Source organism: Cucumis melo, chromosome 1 (genome assembly GCF_025177605.1).
Source record: "Cucumis melo cultivar AY chromosome 1, USDA_Cmelo_AY_1.0, whole genome shotgun sequence".
Taxonomy (NCBI): Eukaryota; Viridiplantae; Streptophyta; class Magnoliopsida; order Cucurbitales; family Cucurbitaceae; genus Cucumis; species Cucumis melo.
Window position 1 is genome coordinate 23,190,467 of NC_066857.1, and position 21,870 is coordinate 23,212,336.

Here is a 21,870-nt window from a genome sequence, read left to right on the forward strand (position 1 = left end):
CTTCAGGACTTGCTCATTTGGAGAATCCCTCCACAAATCGTCGATAATAATTCGTTAACCCGAGGAAAGAGCATAATTCCAAGACTGATTTTGGTATTGCCCAGTCACATATCGCAGCAATCTTTCTTTCTTCCATCCTAATTTGGCCACATTCTATCACATGGCCCAAGAAGTTTATTTGCTCTTGCGCAAAGGAACATTTTTCTCTCTTGACATATAGTTGGTTCTCCTTTAATTTCTGAAAAACCTTTTGAAGGTGGTCCCTATGTTCCTCCATGGTTAAGTTGTAGACCACTATATCATCCAAGTAGACTACTACAAACTTGTCAAGATATCCATGGAAGACTTGGTTCATTAATGTACGAAAGGTTGCAGAGGCATTGGTAAGACCAAATGGCTATACGAGGAACTCAAACGCTCTATATCTGGTGACACAGATTATCTTAGGCTCGTTTCCCTCTACAATTCTTACTTGGTAATATCTCAATCGTAAGTTTAACTTCGAAAAATACTTTGCCCTATGTAAGCAGTCAAACAAGTCATTGATTATAGGAAGTGGATATTTGTTGCGAATCGTGAGCTTGTTCAAGGCACGATAGTCGATACACGATCGTAAACTCCTATCCTTCTTCTTCTAGAAAAGAACTGGGGCCCCATACGGAGCATTTGCAGGCCTAATAAACCATGTATTCAACAACTCATCCAATTTTTTTCGAAGTTCAGCTAACTCTAGAGGCATCATACAATAAGCATTCTTCACAGGTGGTTTTGCCTCTAGCAATAACTCGATCTCATGATCAATCATCCTTCAAGGCAGCAAAGACTTGGGCAGACTGTCAGACATCACGTCACGGTACTTCTCCAAGACACATAGAATGTCCTTAGGGATTGTCTTCCCTGGGTTCTTCAACGAATTGAGTGGAATGGCCATAAACATTGGTTTGTCTCGAGCGAGACCCTTCATTAATTGCATGGTCAAAATCATCTTCAACCCATTAGACTAGCGAATGTCAGTCGACACAACAGTGGGGGAAGATCCAGTGATCACCAAACATTTGGCTAAAGGCATTGGGATCACCTGATGTTCGAGAAGAAACTCCATTCCTAGTACCACATCAAAGCATCCATTTTTACCACCACAAAATCTACAAGGTCGTTCCATCCCCCCAACCTTATCATCGTTCATTTCACTAGTCCGACGATAGGTAGACCACAAAATTCATGGCTTTCATTCTCCTTGTATTCTTTTCCCAACGAAGATTTAATCACCTAGCTTCTGCCTCCGTTATAAAATTGTGGGTTGCACCAGAATCAATCATAGTGCTCTTTGTCGATTCCTAGTTGATCCAGGTGTCAACATACATTAAGCCCATTTCCACTGGTGTACTTGTCTCCCCTACCTTCTTTTGAAGAGACGACAAGAAATTTAAGGCCCCCATTCAAAGGTTATCACCTTCCTCTGTCTGGTCCACTTCCCTTTCGATTTGACCCAGTTTATCATTTGAATTTGAGGCTAACGAGGCCTAGAAGGCATTGAAGGCAATTTTGTTCGGATATACTCTAGCTAAGTGTGGTCCCTTACATATGAAACAACTGAGAGGATGATTGGACACATTCTGGTTATTTGGTCCTCACCAGGTGTTTCTTGTATTCGGTTGGTAGGGCCTGCGATCTCCATTAAGATGTTTGTCTCCTCCAACAGTTTTGGGAGAACTTGGGCGATTGTTCTTATTTCCCCCAGATGAGGAACTTGGATGATATATAACATCCTAAGAGTCATTAGAAAGGTTAAACAACTGCTCGGTCGTAGCATATATGCTGATGTGAGGTCTTGAACTCTTTGTTCATATAACTTTGTCTTTGCCCATGGTTTCAGCCCCTCGACAAAACTGAAAACTTTACCTTTTTTGGACATATCGTGTATGTTCAACATCAGCCCCACAAACTACTTTACATACTCACGAATACTGCCGGTGTGTTTCAGTTCACACAATTTTTGCCAATCATCCCTATGTAGGGAAGAACCCCCAAGCCCATAATTTTACAAAGGAGTGGAAACAAACAACAGACATCCCTCGAGCGTACCTAAAGAAAGCCTCAAGGCAGATGAAGAAGTGGGCAGATAAGAAGTGACGCCCCCTTGAGTTTCGGGTAGGAGACTAGGTACTCGTAAACTACGACCAGAATATATCAGATTTCAGGGACACAAAGACCAGTGCCTCATCAGAAAGTACCAAGGACCAGTAGAAGTGCTTAAAAGGGTAGGGAATACATCTTACAGAGTAACGTTACCCACATGGATGAAAATCCACCCAGTAATTCATGTGAGTAACCTGAAGCCCTACCGCCAAGATACCGAAGACCTGCAGTGAAATGTCATAATTCGCCCAATCATCGACCTTAGTCAGAAAGAAGACAAAGATGTTGAAGAAATTATGGCTAAACAAGTAAGAAAGGGCAGAAGACCCACACAAAGTATCCACGAGTATTTGGTAAAGTGGAAGCACCTTCATGTGGAAGAAACTAGTTAGGAACATGTCGAAGATCTAGAAGCTTGGACGCAGAAGATAGAAGAATTCAAGCTTTGCCAATTGACAGGGATGTCAACTGTTTAGGTGGGGGAGAATGTAACGAACATGCTTGTCCAGGGAGTTGTTTGCCTATGGTCGCATGTCCAAATACCCCCCCAATTTATCTTGTCTTTATGTTTTCTTTATTGTTTAGTCTATTGCTTTAATTTTCATGTCGCCGAGCTAGAGTGTGAAATTTTGGCATTTTCATATGCAAACCTGCCAAGGCCAAAAATGTTAAAATGTACTATAGAGGAGGCATAGTAGTTAAATCCCCAACCAAGCCTTGTCGCACTCTTTGCAAACTAAGCTTTTCTTTGCAATTGACAGTCTTCGATGCTTTCATTTATTATGTTTTTAATGATTTTCTTTCTCTCACATTTTATAAAACAATTTTCTCAAGTGGAAGGAAGTTTATAACTTAATTTTAAAAAAAAAAAACTGTCTAATAGTTGACATTTTGTCGCTCCTTCCAGTTAGAGTTTTGTGTGGATAAGACTACAATCACCACACATTTCAAAATGTATTAAAATAAAAGGCCAATGACATCTCTAATCTCACCAAGTCAAATATAAATATTTCCCAAGCAAGAGAGAATGCAAGATGAACAGCACCTGATGACCAACATCCCACCAAATTCTGTCCTGTGGAGCATTGAAAACATAGTGAAGAGCCACCATGAGCTCCACCACGCCAAGGCTGGAACCCAAGTGACCACCAGTTTTAGAAACGTTGAAGATGACATCGGATCTTACTTCATCAGCTAGTTAATAAACTCCTAAATCAGCAATACCCCAACATGAAATCAACACTTCAAAGAGTATCAAACGGATTCAAGAGTTCAAAAAATTAGTTCGAGACACCACAAGTGATTGTCCATATTAATGACTTCAAGTGGTATAGATTGCTTAAACACTTTGAATTAAAAAAAAAAATACAAAAGATATTTAAAAGGGAGATTACACGAAAGTAAACAGTGCAATCTCACCTTCAATTAGATGGTGTGAACACAGAGGTGCAAATGGATTAAGACAGTAGTCAATGTCATTTTTCATTTAAACTAATAATTCAAAGTAGGTAAATGCTTTAACTCGAAATCATGAAACCAAACTACTTAACACAATGCTAAAGCATTTCAACACTCTGAAATCTAAAATTAGGAACTTCCTAGAAATCTTTGCAATTGGGGTTCAAGAGTTATGTGCTATGTCCAGAAGAAAGTCAAGATCTTTGATACAAGTGTTCACAAATGACAAGGTCATGATATCACATTTCATGTAAGGCAATGAGTTGCACATTTCAAGAATTTGTTAATTGGTAATCTAAGTTCAATAATTTGTAAAAGTTGTGATGAAGATATAAAAAACAGTACAAATTAGTTTTTAAAAATTGAGAAATATATTACTTACACGAATGAACTGTCTTGCTAAAAACCTTCCTTGTCCATCCACTCGGCCATGCAAATATGCTTTAGTATGCTTTACCCTCTTTCCAAGCAGATATGGTATGTGTTTCAAGCTCTTCCTCCGTCAGGTTTGAGCCACGTTTCCCAAGCTACTGTTCAAATTAAAATGAGCATATTTGAAAATAAATGAACTACAAGATATAAGTGAATGAGAAACAGCAACAATTCTATTAGCATACTTATGATGCCCAAACAAAGATAAATCACAACAATAGATCCTGTCAGTTAGATGTACATGCTTATACTCAAGAATTTTCAAGGATAAAAAAATCTTCAGAACAAAGATAAGAAAAAAAAAGTATCATCATCAAATTAAACGCCAATTAGGGGGAAAGATAAAATGCAGGGGGAAATGGCTTCTAGACATACTTCTATTGATCTTAAAATAAAATCTAAATTAAAGCACTAAGAACTCCAACGCTGAAATCCAAAAGAGGAGCTGTTGGAGGATACCCTGTAAAAAGTTAATACAGATAAGTCATAAATCCAAAACTCTTGAACAACCAAATATAAATCAATAGATGATAAAAAGAAAATATTCCCCATGAAGCATACTCTCCTAATAGCTTTATCGTGTAATGTTTAATTCCAACATCATCATCGTTTAAAATTAATATTCTAATCCGAGATACAATTTCAAATGGTAATGCCATGGAATAGATTCATCAACTATTGATTAAATGTGAACATATTTAATGGATAAGAACTATTTTAACTTTTGTTTGAAAAAATGAAGAAAAATAAAATAAGCATCAAACTCATAACACAATTTTCATCAAACTCAAATGATGACATGCAAACCAACAATCTCAACTCTTCAAATACACCTACGAAAATTCCACCAGACTGATCCCTAATCACAAAAGTCTATCAAAGAAAATTTTGAAATTGGCAATAATATAAAATTGCAACAAATCTTTGTTCCATCAGCAATCTGGTTCTCTGACTTTTTTTAATTTTGAGAACCCTTTGGTTTTTCGTTTTCCTCAGGCATAGCTACAAAAAGAGAGCACCAAAAGTACCATTTCAACGACATGAGCACATAATTGAAGGATATGTCTATAAGAAAAATTTTAAAAATCAAAAAGAGAAAAGAAGTAGAAGAATGTAAAAAGACTACAACAAATACTTAGGAACAGACATAAATCAAGTGAGGAATTGTAAAGAGCAAATAACAGCGTAGGTGAGCTCATACTTATGTGTTATGTCTTTCTAAAAAGTAAGAAAACCGGGAAATCACCATTTACCATAACAAGAAGTTACATCCGAACAAATGGGGCAATAACAGGGGTATGGTTATGAAATCAATAAAAAGTCAGAAGATGGTTCACTTTTTACAGGTGTAACAAAACATGCGTCAATTACCAAAACAGGAATACCAAATTGCAATAACTTGAAGAATACTATAACTACCATAAACCTCAAATATCCTAATAACTAATCAAAGAGAATATATTGGAAATTTCCGATGACTTAATTTAGGTTTCATCAGCAACAAGTTCATTACAACATATCTTTGTTCCATCAGCAAAACGAAAAACCGAAGGGTTCTCAAAATTAAAAAAAATACAGAGAGATTACAAATAGGGAAAGATAGAATGTGCGTTGAAATTCGACAAAAAAAACTAAGGAAAACTCATTGAAAACACTTACAATTTATCGCGACGAAGCACTAGACGAGGAGGACATGACGGTGAGTCCCAATTTTGACCTTAAACTTGAGTCCCAGTACGATTTGTATTTGATATTACTTGACGTTTTTAAAACGTCAAGGAAAAGTACATATCACTTGACGTGTAAAAAACGTCAAGAATATCGAATTTATAAATATTCTTGACGTTTTAAAAAAATCAAGAATTTAATAGATATTCTTTAACATTTTAAAAACGTCAAGAAAAAATACATATTACTTAACGCTTAAAAAACGTCAAGAAATCTAAAAATTAACCTACCTCCACCATTTCGTAAAAATTCTTGATGGTTTATCTTTCAAATCACCTTTCCTTAAAGAAATTAAAACCACAACCATCAAGAAAGTCCATTTTTCTAGTAGTAAAGATTGGCAAATGACTAAGGATATTGGATTTCAACTCAAAAGGATGGGTGGTAGGTGGAACTAAAATGCTAGATGGTTTTTGATTAATATCGAGCTCAAAGAGTTCTCTTAAAGTTTTATCTCTAGCTTCCTTCCCCATTCTAGGTTGTTCTAAGTTTTGCTCAAAGTGGGGTTTTAAGGTTGGATCTTCTTGAGGATTGTTTGGCCCTAAAGTATTTTCTTTTAAGTTTCTTTATCTCCTCTTTCTTCTTAATCTTTGTTCTATTAATCCTATGTCTTCAAAGGTTTCTATGTAATTCTATGTTATTTAGAGGAGAAGACATGTATCAAAAAGTAAGAAGAGTAAAGATCATGCATATACTATATGCAAGAAGAGGAAAAGAGAGCATGCAATCTTTTTATATTTTCTGTCGTATATGATACTACATAAGAAAAGATGAATTCAAGAGGGAAGAATATGAAAGACGTTTTATTATATATTTTTTTTCCTATATTCTACTATTATTGTAAAAATGAAAATATGCTTTCAAGTGTCTAAGTAACAAAAATTTCAACAAGGTTCAACTAAAATTCCTAATTTTCTTATTTGGATCCAATAAATCAGTGATTTGCTCATTGTAAATTTGCAACAAAGTTTTTCTAATGAATTTAAATGAATTCATAAATAAGAAAGGTAGATCATACAGTGGAAGGCAACTATTGTCCAACCTTGAGAACAAAACAATAACACTAATACTTTAGTAACTTGTCAGCATATTTCACTTCTTCCTGCAATTTTAAACAAAAGCTTAAATAATGTGTAACTTCAAGAGTCGTAAGAACTAAAACTTCTAAACCCACATCTTTTATACGAGCAAAGAGTCGTTCAAAAACACGGAAAGTTAAGCCTTTTTGTTCACTTAATAAATTGTCATTGGACAAAGCATTGGTTGGATACCATAATCGATGGGCTATCTTGTCTAGGGTTCTTGACTTAGGTCTAGTGTGATCATGCATCATAGGCACATCCTAGCTTAGCAACAAAGAAGACTAGCTAAGAAAAAGCATCCATGCATGCATTCACTAACAATCATACTTAGCATTCAAACTGAATACATGTGGGTATGGCCAAAGGAGGGGTATTAATATAAAAAAGACAACAACACATGTTTTCAGTACATATTATTAAGTATGCACATAATTCACTATATTCAGAAAATGGGCAGCATGTGTTCTACTCATTCCTAAGCTATCAAAGTATGCATTTTCAACATATTTAAGATATTCAAATAACAAACATAGTCACAAACCCGTGCTCCGTGCTTAAGGGTTGGGCAGACATCCTTTTCTAAGTTAGAAAGCAAAGTAGACATGGTATTTATTTTAATAATAGAGCATTTGAAAAAAATTTAAAAATTAAAAAGTTTTGGCAAAATGAAAATTTCTCAAAGGACATGGAACATGCAAGGCTACAAAGTTTTTCTAGTGAATTAAAATGAATTCATAGATAAAATATGTAGATCATATTGTGGAAGGCAACTGTTGCCAAATTAGATCATATTGTGGAAGGCAACTGTTGCCAAACCTCGAGAACAAAATATTAACACTGATACTTTAGTAACTTGTCAGCATATTTCACTTCTTCCTGCAATTTTAAATAAAGATTAAATAATGTGTAACTTTTCTTTTTTGGAAACCAAATTTTTTTTAGATCTTTTCTCATTCCAATCACCTTCAAATGCGAGTTCATTGACCGACTTTTCTATACTTTACACAAACATTTTCCTTCGAAGTTTACAAACTTCAGGTGACCTTGATATGTTCCGTTCATTGGATCCTTCTCAAAGAGGTGGATTTAATACAAAAGTTGCATGCCTTATGACTATTGTGTTCAAGTTCATGGTATCGCTTCCAACAAATCGAGTCGTTTGCATTAAAGCTCTTCTCAGGAATGCATCCAAACCTGTTACAAGAACAATGAAAATCGTGTCCTTGGAGAAACGTAGAGTACAATACAAAAAGTACTAAGCAAACTAATGTATATCATTCATGAAAAATCTAAATGAACCACGGTGTGTATAGCTGAAATTAAGCCTTGCATGAAAAAAGTATCCTTTCCACATACGATTTCAAGAACCAGAACCCTAGCATAACTTCTCCAGTAGCAATCCTTGAACTACATATTAAGAGGTCATCTATCCTTAGAGAAAAAGAAATCAAACTAGTTTGGCAAGAGCAAAACGTCCTATCTGAAATCTATCCAAGTTGCATCTAAAATTTCAACATTCACTGTGTGAATGATTATGTTTATTGCAATGCTAATTCAAAGCATTCATCATTCCAGTTCACTAGGAAAGTCATCTCCTATTCCTAAAGTAATACCCAAATGAGAAGTATAGCATAAGGTATATGTATCATCCGTCTCTTTTGTAAATACTAATTTGTCAAATGCAACCTAGATGGTGGACATGTATATGTTTTTCCAAACAAGTAAAGAACTGTGTATATAATTCTTACAATCTCCTTGAATTCCAAAGCTGATAAGAGATCAATAGTGTGTTGCTTATCTAAGAGAAATTTACACCCTTTTTTTTTTTGTGTGTGTCTATGAAGGTATAGCCTAAGCTATCAATGTCAAGTTATTGAGATTTTTCTATTTCTCCAAGAATCAAAACCAGTAGTATACAGAAAGTTCTTATGTCTACTTATATCATGGCAATGACACCTTAGGTCTTTTAAGAAACTAGAAAGCTACTGAAAAATCTTTAGTCAACAAAACAATAAATAGTAAAGTGTTTAGAGTGACTTGAATGTTAATAAAACAGGGAGCAGGCAGTTGCTCAAAAAATTTATAAACAGATATGAACAATAAATTACTAGATCAAAGATGATGCAACATAGTTCATACTTTGAAGTTCTTAACATACTCATACTGAGAATATAAATCCCAGAAGTTCTATAAAGTTCTTGCTTTGTAATCCTCTAACCAAGTTTACCTCATTGAAAAATTCATCTACATCTGCCCATAGTCCGCTAACTTCATCGACATATCAAATCAAGAGGTAGCTCTTTCGTGAGCATTTCATACATGAACACTATCTTTCTATGATCTGATTATTATGAATTAAAGCAAAGTTAAACAAGACATAATCAGAGGCCTAGTGAAAGGAAGTGTTGACAACTGACAAGGAAAGACAAGTCACTACAAGAAATCTGGCCTTTAATGTCGGGTGAAAAAAATGAAAAATGGGCTTTAATGTCGGTTTTCAAAAGACGGACGTTTAATGTTGGTTTTAAACCGACATTAAAGAAGGAGCTTTAATGTCGGTTTTAAACCGACATTAAACGACCACCTTTTGAAAACCGACATTAAAGCCCCTTTGTAATTTTTTTTTTTTTAATTTGGTAAAAAATCAAGTTTTCCTCTCTCTTACTTTACTAATCTTTCTCACGCATATTTTCCTTTCTCTCTAGTTTTTCAATTTCCTTTCCTTCTCTTCTCAATTGCGCATCTCACACCCTCGGAGAAAAACAGATGGGGCCACACCAATCGTGCCCAAACCTGGTGACCATCGTCCTCTTGTACAGTCCTCACCACCACCGTGCTCAGTCTTCACCACCATCCACGAATCTCCAACTCTGAAGACCACGACTACCAAGATCTGCCTAACCAAGTCGCGCGACCACCATTGCACCTCTTTCCCTAACCACACGATTTTTCTTCCACTTTTTGTCGATTTTTTTCCTTCTCTTCTCAATCTCATCTCACTTTCTTTCCTTTCTTCTTCGAACAGTCGTCGCCATCACCACTAGAAGAAATCTCTCGTGCCCAACCCATGCTTAGTCGTCATTGAATCCAATACTGTCGTCCCTCGTTCCAAGCCCGTACCTTGTCATTGTTGAACAATCCTTCTTCAACCACCATCAGGTAAGTCATTTTCTTTGAACACTGTGTCTGTACCTAGTTGTTGCAACCACTATGCCTAGTTGCGTCTGTCTCGTAAGCTCAGATTTGGTCTACTCGTGGCCAGATCTACATTCGAAGCACCGACCATTGAACGCCTTGAACGATTCCGAAGTTGGCAATGTGAGTTTCACTTGCTCACTACGTAACTTCAAAAATTTCTTATATTTCTTGCTACTTTTTAAAATGCTTTTGTACAGTATAATAAATAGAAAGATTCATGCATTTGAAATGTGGAGAGTGAGAAATTGAGTGATAAAGCAATTTTGTGGAACTTCAAAGTACATAAGCAATTCTGTGTAACGTCGCTTTCTAAAATGAAATCTGCCCCCTCTACATATTGTTCTTATATTTCTTTTTCCTTCCACACGCACAACATCTACTTGATAAAATTCCTCATTGGGTTGTTACATCTTATTAGTAGTGTACGTAAATTGTTTTATAACTTATCCCTAGTTGGTTGGCAATGGACGTGAATCATTTGACTTTTATCATAATCAACGACACTTGACTCTAATTAAAAATTTGATCTTCATACTCACAACTATTGTACTAAACAAACAAATAAGGAGGAAAAGTGTAAAAAAGAAAAGGTCGGTGGTTAAGAATTGTCATTTTGTTTGCACAAACAAATCATTAAGCTTCTCAGTAACTGTAAGAGAAAAACATAGAGCCAAATTAGCTGAAAAATAGTCTATTTCATTGTTCTCGAAAAATGTTGCTTATTGTAGCAATAGGGCGGTAGTGTTAATTTCACTTGGTCGGCTAGGTGAGGTAGTGAAAGAGTGTAAGGAAGTAGTGAAGCTGTTTATGATGCTTGGATATATGGAATTCTAAGGAGATAAGGTTTTCTTTTTTCTTGGAAGACGATTTGATGATTTGTCTATGTAGTTAAAATCTGCATGGTTTCTGTTATTGGTATTGGTGCTGATTGCTTCAATACTTAGGAACATAGGTAGATTCATGGTTAATTTGTACTACTTTTTACATCATTTTTTTGCACTTGTTTTATTAACATCTTTCCTTAGATCAGTAAAGGCCACTTGAATTCTATTTCTAAATGTTGAGGCAGATATCTTTAATGGTGCTCCTCAATAGTTTATTTCTAAGAGCAAAACACATGACTGGTTTCTTCATTTAGATTCTTTCTTAATATTTTTCACTGTGAACTCAAACTTTAATTTGGTTAATGAAATTTAAAAAGTAGATTACTAGTTTTAAAATTGAATGTGATAAGCTGTGAATGTAAGTATTAGATCCGTATTTAATGTCATGCTAAATTGTTATTAATGACTATTATGTTTGAGAAAATTTGTTTATTTAAAATTTTTCTTAATCTTCTCGTTATTTATGGACTCAAACATTTGTGAGGATTATTATTAGTTCTAGATGCATAGAGTTCATGTTGGAGAAAACATCTATCTTCTTCATATAATTGTAGTCGGGAAGAGCCTAGCTTGAGAACTCTATTGGTGGAAATTCCTATAATTTCAAATTCACTGAACTTCTTATTTCTTCTTATTTTCCTCATACTTCTCCCTTTAGTACTAATGGGTTTATAACATTGTGCTTCTGTTGAAAAAGACATATAGCAACGGAGCCATTCATCTTCTAGATTTTTGCAGCTAATTGCGAGTCACTGGCCATAGTCAGCATTGAAAGGTGGAATACAAGGCAGGAGAGTGTACAAGGAATTTGTTTTGTTAAATTACAAAAATTAAAACCTTTTTCTTTTTCTTTTTTTTTAATATGAAGCCTAATTTCTCTTATTTTATTATAATGATTTGCATTTTTTTTTATTTTTTGTACGAGAGAACAAAACACAAGTTTTTGAAAACTACCTTTTTATAGTCTTGAAAATTTTGTTTAGTTTTTTTAAATGTTTGTAAAAGGTAGATAACAAGCCAATAAATTTAGGGATGGAATAAGTTCTTATAGAGTTAATTTAAGGCTTCAATAAACAAACCTTGAAAGTTTAAATCCTTCTAGATCCACTTTTAACCTTAGATTTTTAAAAGTTGCATATAAATACTTCTTCCATGTATTTGTAGCTTTATTTTGTCATCTAGTTCTAGATATATTTTTAATAATATATTCTTTGAATCGAGGAAGACCATTACATAGTTGGCATTAAAGCAATAAGTAAATAGTAAAATCAAAGATGAACTTAGCTCAATGCTACATAATTGTTCTACTAAAGAAGGGATACCTGATTACTAGAAAAAAATTAAAAAAATAAATATTTTTCAAAGAGTCATGTTATTTAAACACATTTAAAAGAAAATCCAATTGTTCAAAAGTATATTTATTACAAGATTGTTTGGTTTGCTTTGCTATATACCGAAGTGTTTGAAAATAACATGTTTTACTATAAAGGCGCAACTATTAAATACTATTAACTAATGATTTAAATTTTTGCATTTCAAAATAGTTTAATTATCGAGTTTGTTTGGCAAAACATGTTCGTCAGAGTTGACTGCTATAGTTGATCATCAAAGGTGATCGCCTAATTGGCTGCCAAAGTTGTTCATATGGGTAGACATTAGGAGGGTTGGTGGTCACTGTTGATTGGCAAAATTGATCAGAAGAGTTGATCATCAAAGTTTGTCATTGAAATTGATCGTCGAAGGAGATTGCATAGAGTTGATCAGTGAAGTTGGTTTCCAAAAAACAAAAAATGTTAGAGGTGGTCGTCAAGTAGGCTACTGAAGATGATTGTCAAAGTTTGCTACTGAAAGTCATTTGTCAGAGTTGGCTTTAGTAGCGCAAGTCAATCGTAAGAGGTGGTCGTCCACAATGATGGAAATTGTTGTTCATGGGGGTTGTTGAAGTTAGTTACTGAAAAGTGATCGGTAGGATGGTGGATGGCAGCACAACCATGGCATAAGTAAAGTAAACGAGCTGCAGGGAGGTTATATTGATATTGTATGTATTATATAAACTAAGGAATGATAAACCATACACTCCAAAATAAAAACTTTCTAAAAGTTGAATTAAACCAATGATTTCATGAACTCGTTATTCTAAAGGTTGTTTTTGAGTGATTACCAAAACACCAATTTTTTAAAAAAACTTAAAAAGTTAAACCAAACACACAAACTGAAACTGCATGTTCCAGTTCTGCAGTTTCAGTTCTTTGAGCTTGTTGACTGACCAACAGTCAATTTAAACTACACTCAATTGGGCCTTTCAGTTCCTTCACAGGACCCTTTAACAGCAAAATTCATACATGAGATTCAATTAATTGTAACAAAATCCTACATTTCAAGGTGTACAAAGTATAGATATTATATCCATCACCAATCTCTCTCAATTGGCCTTCTTTCAGAGATCTAAACTGGAGACCAAAAAAAAGCCTCTCCCCAGTGCCAAGCTCTTTCAATCATTATGTCATTTGAATGTAGCGGTACCAAATGTTCAGTTTATTTGTGTTCACTCTATAGAGCATATTAACACAATATCTAAACCAACCACAGATCTCGAAGTGAACCTAATGAAGTAACCAAAATGATTCTGGTTGTTTTAAACTTGAGATGGAGAAGACACCCTACAACTGCAGATATAATGGTAACCACAGCAAAGGGAGAGATGAGCTGTAAGGATATTTCTAACCTCTTCTTCACATAGACGCAGATAAAGTTTTTAGTCAATTTGTCAGTCACTATCACTCTCAGACACGTATCTTTGAGGCTGCACGTCTGTTTGTTGCCATCGAGAATTTGGATTCTGTGAGGGAAAAGTTCGATCTCCATGCATAGGTGCAAATGCTGAAAGTTAACATTAAGCTGTTTGTTAGTACTAGCACTTCAACTGCAATTGCGAATTCATAAACCCAAATGAAGCAGAAAGGGGCCAAAATTACATAGCATATCCAAAGGAACCAAAATAGCTTCCCCCCAAGTAAATTACATAGCAAATACGAGCTTGAATACCTCTCTATGCAGTAAATTCAAAACCAAAACAATAAAATATTGTCCTGCGCTCTCACTCCCTCTATTTATAGTACCCTCCCACGAATAAATTCCTTTCCTTTCGACTAATATGCCTTCGTATCTTAATCTATGAGGTAGTGTACCTTACTGATATGTGTATCCTTCGGGATCACTAGACTGATACGTGCATCCTTCGGGATCACTAGACTATATGTGTATCCTTCAGGATCACTAGATTGATAGGTGTATGCTTCGGGATCACTAGATTGATAGATGTATCCTTCGGGGTCACTAGACTGATACTTGTATCCTTCGGGATCACTAGACTGATACGTGCATCTTTCGAGATCACGAGACTGATGTGTGCGTTCTACGGGAACCACTAGACTGTTTATGTAGGGTACCCCTGAATAGGAAGTTAACTGTTATTCCCTAACAGGCCCAATAGTGGGTCCCTTACTGGGTATATTTTATACTCACCCTTTTTCCTCTTTAACTTTTCAGGTAAGGGTACATCGAGGGGCAAGAAGGATGCGTGAAGGCCATATGGACGCGTCTGGTTTTTCTTTATGCTTCCACTGATGTAGTTTGTTACTCGTTATTTTCATTGTTGGATCGAGTCATGTTTAGAATATTTGGTTTGTGGTTTTGTTGTTGATGAGTTGAGTACTGTATTTTGGAACTCTCGTGATTGTGATTTAAAATAGGGCCTGAAACTGTTTTCTTTGTAATATTTCTAAAACGTTTTAGTGAATTGTAACCGGTCCTTTATGAGTTTGTGTGTTTTGTGGTCGAGTCTTAGTACTGAGTAGTAACCTCAACTTAGTCCGTTTTGTTGGGTCTTTACATTAGAAGAGGTAACAAGATAATGAATGTTGGTACTGAACAATTAGAGGCTCATTTTGATGGATTTTGATATGAACCATCGAGGCATCAAATTATTAATTAAATTGTATTTAATAATTTTGATGTCATTTTAGTATTTTTTAATTTTATCCTTTTGAATAACATTTAAGTAGGGTTAATTTTGTCATTTAATTACATTGTATTAGCACTTTTATTGAGAAGCTATTTAAAGCCTAGCCATTAGGTTGTACAAACAATTTGTCATATTGAATTGGGAATGTGAGAATTTCCTCTAGGTGGATGACGGAGATTCATCATCAACCTTTGCAATTCTTGATCTAGGGTTGCATACTTGAACATTCAAGTAAGTCTAATCATCTTACCTACAGATTGTTCAAACCATGAGTCTTATCTCTTGGTCTTACGATCAAAAGCTAATCCAATTCTACCTTCTCTTTGGAGTTTGCATTGTTGTCAAATTGACTTGGGGGTTTCAGAATTTGATATTAGGGGTTCACCAATTGAGTTCCAAATTTTCAAATCTTAGGGTTTTTATACAAATTTTATTCTTTTGAAAAGGTATTGTAATACAACTTGGGGGTGAGTAATTTGAACCCGGGACCTCTTGTCCTTGGGTACGTGAGCTCATGTGGTATATAGATTTGCTCCAAAAACTCGAAAGAATAATCTTGTATTAATGAATGAAATAGGAGCGCTGGAAGCCTATTTATGCACAAAGTGAGTTACCGGTTGAAACACTAAAGTAAGCTGGTGACCTAGGCAGCTGGTAAGGACCAAGAAAGAACAAAGCTTTCTAAAATAGATTCCAGCTTTAATAATTGGTATTACAACATTATTTCTAAAATACCTACATCACATTTAGGTAACATCCATTCTATACAGTTAGCGAATATCATGAAGTGTATTGTAAAATCAAGAACCAAGTGATCAATCAGTTGCAGAAATCAACAAAAATATATATCTACATAAATAAAAACTCAAGCAACTTATAATATGTACTAACCTCTCTCTTGCATTCTTCTCTCTCTATCGTATTCAAACTTATCTCTAATCTGGCTGACATTCTCCCAGTTATCACCTTGCATGTTCCTCCTAAAATCCTCACCCTGCATGCAAAACCCCATTCCTTCAAGTGAATTTGACGTAAATACATGTAAAGGTAAGAAATCTATTCATAGTATTTCAGATCAAGGATTTGAGAGTGACAAAATTGTGAAATTGGCATTTGATTGTTAAATATGAGAATACAGCATTTTCTGTGAACCTGTGATTTGTATGGTATGCTATAAATATTAATAGTCGTTGTAAAACCAACAAACATATAATCTTCTTCCCCTAGCAAAATTTAAACACTTCAACTAACTAATTGTGTTTCACTCGTCTTGAGAGACATATCATTATCGTTATCATTATTATTATTATTTTGATAGGAAACAAAAAGAAAATTGTAAGTTCGTGGTCATATGGTCTAGTACAACAAGCTCATAGAAAATCAATTTTGGGGTTTGTGATATGCATGACAAAGTGAATGCTAATGAAGAAGGTAAAACCTTGAGATCACTAGTATTCTTCTCAGCCTTACTTATATACCAAATTCTGCTCCTCCATAATTTATCTACTCACAAAGAAGTATCAAGTTTAAGCAACTGTACTGTTCTTTATTAAGAGATGAATATTCTCAAGATTAATAGTTTCAAATCCATTATCCTCACAATCCTCATGCATTTATCTAGATTAACAGAATGATCTCAAAAAAATTCAGTATAGAAATTATACTTGGCAAACCTTAAGAGTTGAAATGGCAAATCAACTAATTCAAAGACTTAATTCGTCTTCAAAATGGAATAAGAGTACGGAACAAACTCTGCAACTAAAGAAATCAACAAAGGAAATTTTATTACCATATTCCGATCAGCAGTGGATTGCCTATTCCTGAAACGCAGGCAAAAGTAGTAAAATTAAGACACTGCAGTCACATTACAAATCTACTCTTGCAGAAACTTAAAATCTTAAATCACTAAAGACAAATAAAGACAGAAAAACTTTAATTGAAGATCACTTCAGTAACCAGTAGCTACATATACAAATATACGTGAAATTGCAAATACTCCAACCTATAAGGAGAAAAATCTTCGTCCTCAGCAGACTCATAGTTTGCATGATCCCTAGCAAGTTTTTTGGAATAACCCTCATCCCAGTACAGTCTCTCCCAGTTTTCCCTTAGCTCCTGATAAAGCTCCATGTACTTTTTGCACCATGGATCGTGCTCCTTCAAACACCCAACGATTGAAGATTAAAACATTTATCATATCACAAGTGGCTCCACGTCAATAGCCTAAAATCACTTATATATTCGATGGAAGTTCTCCCCTTTGTGAAACTTGTCAGAATTGCATACTATCAATGATATGATTTCCTATATACATATATATATAAGAAACTATTAATCATAAGAACCAGTTTCTACTTTAAACCCATTTCAAGAAAACACTAGCTAAAATTACGACTCTGAACATCAATCCCAATGGAATAATTATAGATAAAACCAATCCAAGAGAAGAAAGAAGAAACGGGGCTAACAGATTCCTTGAGAACGAGGCGAGTCCGACGCATGAACTGTTCCCTGAGCTGCTTTCGACGCCGATTGGGGAGATTTTCTCTGGGTATAACAAATCGCTCGCGAGGGGGAACATTGTCGCCGATTTCATGCATTTCGCCATCAACAGCCCACCACTCGGACTTGTGGTCAGGCTTGTTTACGGTGAATGCAGCAGGCTTTGAGCGCCGCCTGGAGGGTCTGGCATCCGTCCGGAACAATCGAAATGGATGAGAATAGGAACATAGAGATGAGGACAGAGTCCGAACTCTGTGAGTGAGAGAGAGCATAAGCTTGTGAAACTTCAGGCAGAAGCAAGGATGTTTTCCGATACGACGGAGAGAACTTGCAAATAGGGTTTTCCGGCAGGTGTGGGTTTTTGGTGGGAGCAGCGTGTCTAGAGAAGTATGACTTGCAAAAGAACGAGAATGAAAATGAAAATGAAAAAAGATTAAAGTCGTGTGGGCAAACCTTATTTTCTTTTTCTTCTTCTTCTTTTTTTTTTTTTTTCCTTTTTTTTTTCTTTAATGACTCTCCAATTTTGGAGGATTTATTTAAAACTAAATTACTTAATTCATTTCAAATCTTTTCCATTAATTTAAAATTATTCATCACATTTTCAAGTTACATAATTTGAAATCATTTATTCAGCTCACCATTGCTTTTTTATATACTACTGCATTGCAATTGGCGAGTCATCACGTTGTTACTAGAAAATTTTAAATTTGTTCAATGGATTCTTTTCCATTCTTATACTATCACATTGCAAAGCGACCATCCATCATGACATAAACGATCATCCATCTTTTTTACGCACATGATAATTTTATTTTTGTTGTACCTAGAGATGTCCATAGGTTAGGACAGAGATACCATTCCTGTAACGACCCAACTCCTTATACTAAGTCGAGGTCATTACTAATTTAAAAGATAAATAAATTTGTAAAGTTTGGAAAAATAAAATAAAACAAAAAACTCAAATTTTCATTTAAAAGCATGGACAAATGTGATCAGAGACAAACATAAAAATGAAATCCTAACTTGGACCCTGTCTAAATTTTAAAGAGATAAAATGACAAATAAAGAATGAACTAAACGCAAACATTAAGGTCTGAACTATCTCGTGAAGCGGAAGCATAAGATCCCTATGACTCGCCACGGTCACTTCTGGCCGCTCGCCAGCTTGGCCTTGCCCGTTCTACCTCTGCCTAAAAAAATGGGAATGGAAAGAGTGAGTACAAAATACTCAGTAAGGGACCCACTACTAGTTCCATTAGATGTCTGTTAACTTCCTATTAGAGTCCTGAAGAGTGGTACCTCTGAACTAGCACATCCCCGGACACGTGCAATTTGTGATCCCGTAGGAACAAGCTGGTCTTTGGTGAACCCCAAGGGGACGCCTAAGACGATTGGTCGGTGAGTGGTCCCGTCGGATCACTCACATCATGTCTATGTCAATGTCAATGACAGATTGGTAATCCCGTTGGAATACGCAGTCATAAGCGTGAGCGACCCCGTGGGGTCTCTCCATCATGTTTGTGTCATAATAGTGGTGATCCCGAAGGACACCTGTGTGGGTACGACTCTAATAAGAAGCTAACATACACCCTACCCATAGCATGTACACAACATCTCATCAATCACATCATAACTTATCATAACATGTCATAATTACGTCAAATCATGTTATAACATATCAAACCATAACATATCATATCACGTCATTCTCAACCACAAAAACTATGTCATTAGGACGAAGGCGATAGCATCGACGTACTAATCACGCTAACCATAGAGTCAACCAGTAAGCACAATTTCAATATCAGTCTCTCTCTCAATAACCTCGAGTTATATACTTAGCTATCAATTGTGTGTAACCATATATTCCTACATGCGGTCTCTGTAATGTAATTCGGAGGTCTAGTAGGAGAATCTCTTACCTGGAGGTTTCTCAACAAGTTTTAGCAGTAAAATCACGCTCCCCAAGCAACGAAAGTTCTAAATGGTTAGGAAACCACAATTTAATAATTTAACCCTCAAAGAATTTAGGTCCAAAAATCCACTTGAAGTGACTTACCCAAGATCAAGGGCGAACTCGATTTGGACTTAGTTGGACAAATTTCCAGCTCGGCATCCAATTAACTAGTCAATTTAATCCAACAATTAACTTAGTTGGGGCCAAAATAACCTTAGTTGGATAGATTAAAACCAAAATCAACCTACCGAGGCTTACCGAAAAATATGGGTCAAATGGGGTTAAAAGAAGCTTGGCGGCTCCACTGGCTCGGCTAGAGAGAGGAACCGGCTGGTCGGCTCGAGACAGGTGAAGCGGTTAGGCTGGGATGCTGCGCGTGGCTCACGCGGGTGTGCAGCTTGGCTACGGTGCAGGCACGGCGCGCGTGCGGCTCGATGCGGATGGGTGCGAGCGCAGCTCGGGTCGCAGAGAAGAGACGCGGGTCGGGTCAACTTCACGCGGTATTAGAGTCACGGGCGCGCGGGTCGAGCTTCCGGGTTCGGGCGACAGCGGAGACGGAACGCGTGGGTCGGGGCAGCGACGCGGAGGGGCTGGACGCGCGTTCAACGACAGAGCGGCTGGATGCGCGATCGACGACCGTGATGGCGAGGCAACGACCGACGGCTGGCGGCGAGGTGCGGACGGAGATGCGACTGCTAAGCGACGGCTTCTATGCGGAGGAGACGCGGGTCGGGCTTCGATCTGCAGAGGACGGGCGGCTAGAAGTGTGGGTTGACGGGCATTTTGCTCGGCTGCGCGATCAGCTGGGTAGGCGGCGGCTAGGGCTGTGCGATCGGCTGACGGCGGAGTGGCGGCGGTTAGGGTTTTTTTCTTTCCTTTCTCAATGAAGGGGATGGTGGTTTGCACGGGTCCCAATGGTCCTTTTAAAGAGAAAAATAATAATAATAATATGCTTATTAATATTCTTCTTTTCTCTTTCCCTAATTTAATCAATTAAATCCACTTAATCTCTTTCTTATTTAATCCCAACAATCTCCATTATAAAAATCAAAATCAACCAATCACCTCAATCTTTTTCCCAAATAAATATCACTATTAGATATTTTCTTGATGTCTAATAAAATCAAATGTTCATAAATCACTTAATTCAAAACATCCAAAATTAAAATAACTACACTTAAGATAATAAATTAAATTTCAAATTTTGGGGCGTTACAATTCCCCACCCCAAAGAATTTTCCCACGATGAATATATATACATATTTTTAAACAAACAAACATATATATATATATATATATATATATATATTTATATATATAAACACGCACATATACATACACATTTTTTTTTTCTTTCGGGGTAGGTCGGGGAGTGTATTCTCCGTTCTCGACTCCGAAATGTCAACGGAAAAAATATAATCCTCACTTCGTGTATTCGAACATTTTCAACCTTGTTTGGGGTAGGTTTGCAAACCCCAATCCCACGAATCTCACAAGTTAAATGTACATCTCTAGTTGTCTCTTTAATCAATACAACTCTATTTTTATTAAATTTCTCATGTTCTTTCCAATTATGTTTATAAATTGAGCAAAATGTTAAAGTATATTTATTTTCAAATGACCTTATTGAGTTTAAACTTACATCATTTTTGGTATGTAATGGAGAAACCATAGGAGAGATGATAAATGGTTCATTTAAAATTGAGGACGAAGTGGTGTTGTGTTGAACCTTTTTTTTTCTTTTTGATATTGAAAATGAAGAGAGCAAAAGAGAGAAAAGAAACAAAGGAGAGAAGAAGCATTCAACATTGAGAGTAAAAGTGAAATTTCACATGTAGAAGAAGTCGATAACAAACAAGATTTTAGAAAGAGAGCTGTCATAGTTTTTTCTTCAGTCATTTTGTACGATTTAGGAACATTTTTTTGCCAAAAAAATCTAATAGCTTCTTGAACTTTCAAAAATTAAAAATAAAATAAAATAAATAAACGCATTTCTTTTCCTTTAACCTTTGGAGATGGAAGGAGAACTAGTTCAACTTTTTTTGGTAGAGAGGTTACAAACGGTTGGAAACCATTTGGCCAAGAATTATCACTATTGGGTTAGGTTATACCCTTATTTAGAAAAAGGTTATCATAACACTTATTTTAGGTTTATAATAACTCCTCCTCCATCCCTCTCCTTCTTCTTAAACCTTTTTCAACTCCTCATAATCCTATCACTTTAACTCTCATGAAACTACCTTTTTAAACTCTTCCTTCAAACACATCTTATCAAAAAAATTACATTTTTAAACTTTTCCCTCAAACACATGTTACGATAAAATTAGGTTTATCATAACTCAACCTTTCTCCCAAACGCCCATTGTACGTTAATTTTCCTGATCCAAATTATAATATTTTCATATCAGATCATTAAACTTAGCCATACAAATCACAAACCAATGAGAGGGAAAAGGGAAGAACCAA

The 21,870-nt window shown here is 35.8% G+C and overlaps 1 protein-coding gene across 3 annotated transcripts; it reads right to left on the minus strand.

The window, feature by feature from the left end:
- Window positions 1-7,547: 7,547 nt before the first annotated feature.
- Window positions 7,548-17,877, minus strand: LOC103489727 (uncharacterized). 3 transcript variants are annotated; one of them, XM_051080974.1, is made up of 6 exons: window positions 17,414-17,870; window positions 16,948-17,102; window positions 16,735-16,765; window positions 15,837-15,939; window positions 13,647-13,801; window positions 7,548-8,033 (listed from the first exon to the last, which is right to left on the minus strand). In XM_051080974.1, the coding sequence occupies exons 1-5, from the start codon at window positions 17,717-17,719 to the stop codon at window positions 13,689-13,691; spliced, it is 708 nt and encodes a 235-aa protein (XP_050936931.1). In that variant the 5' UTR covers window positions 17,720-17,870; the 3' UTR covers window positions 7,548-8,033; window positions 13,647-13,688. The 3 variants fall into 3 exon arrangements, with proteins under 3 accessions (XP_050936931.1, XP_016900360.1, XP_008447233.1); XM_017044871.2 differs by lacking the exon at window positions 7,548-8,033 and adding an exon at window positions 13,244-13,524; XM_008449011.3 differs by lacking the exon at window positions 7,548-8,033 and having other exon boundaries at window positions 13,244-13,801; window positions 17,414-17,877.
- Between the last annotated feature and the right edge of the window lie 3,993 nt (window positions 17,878-21,870).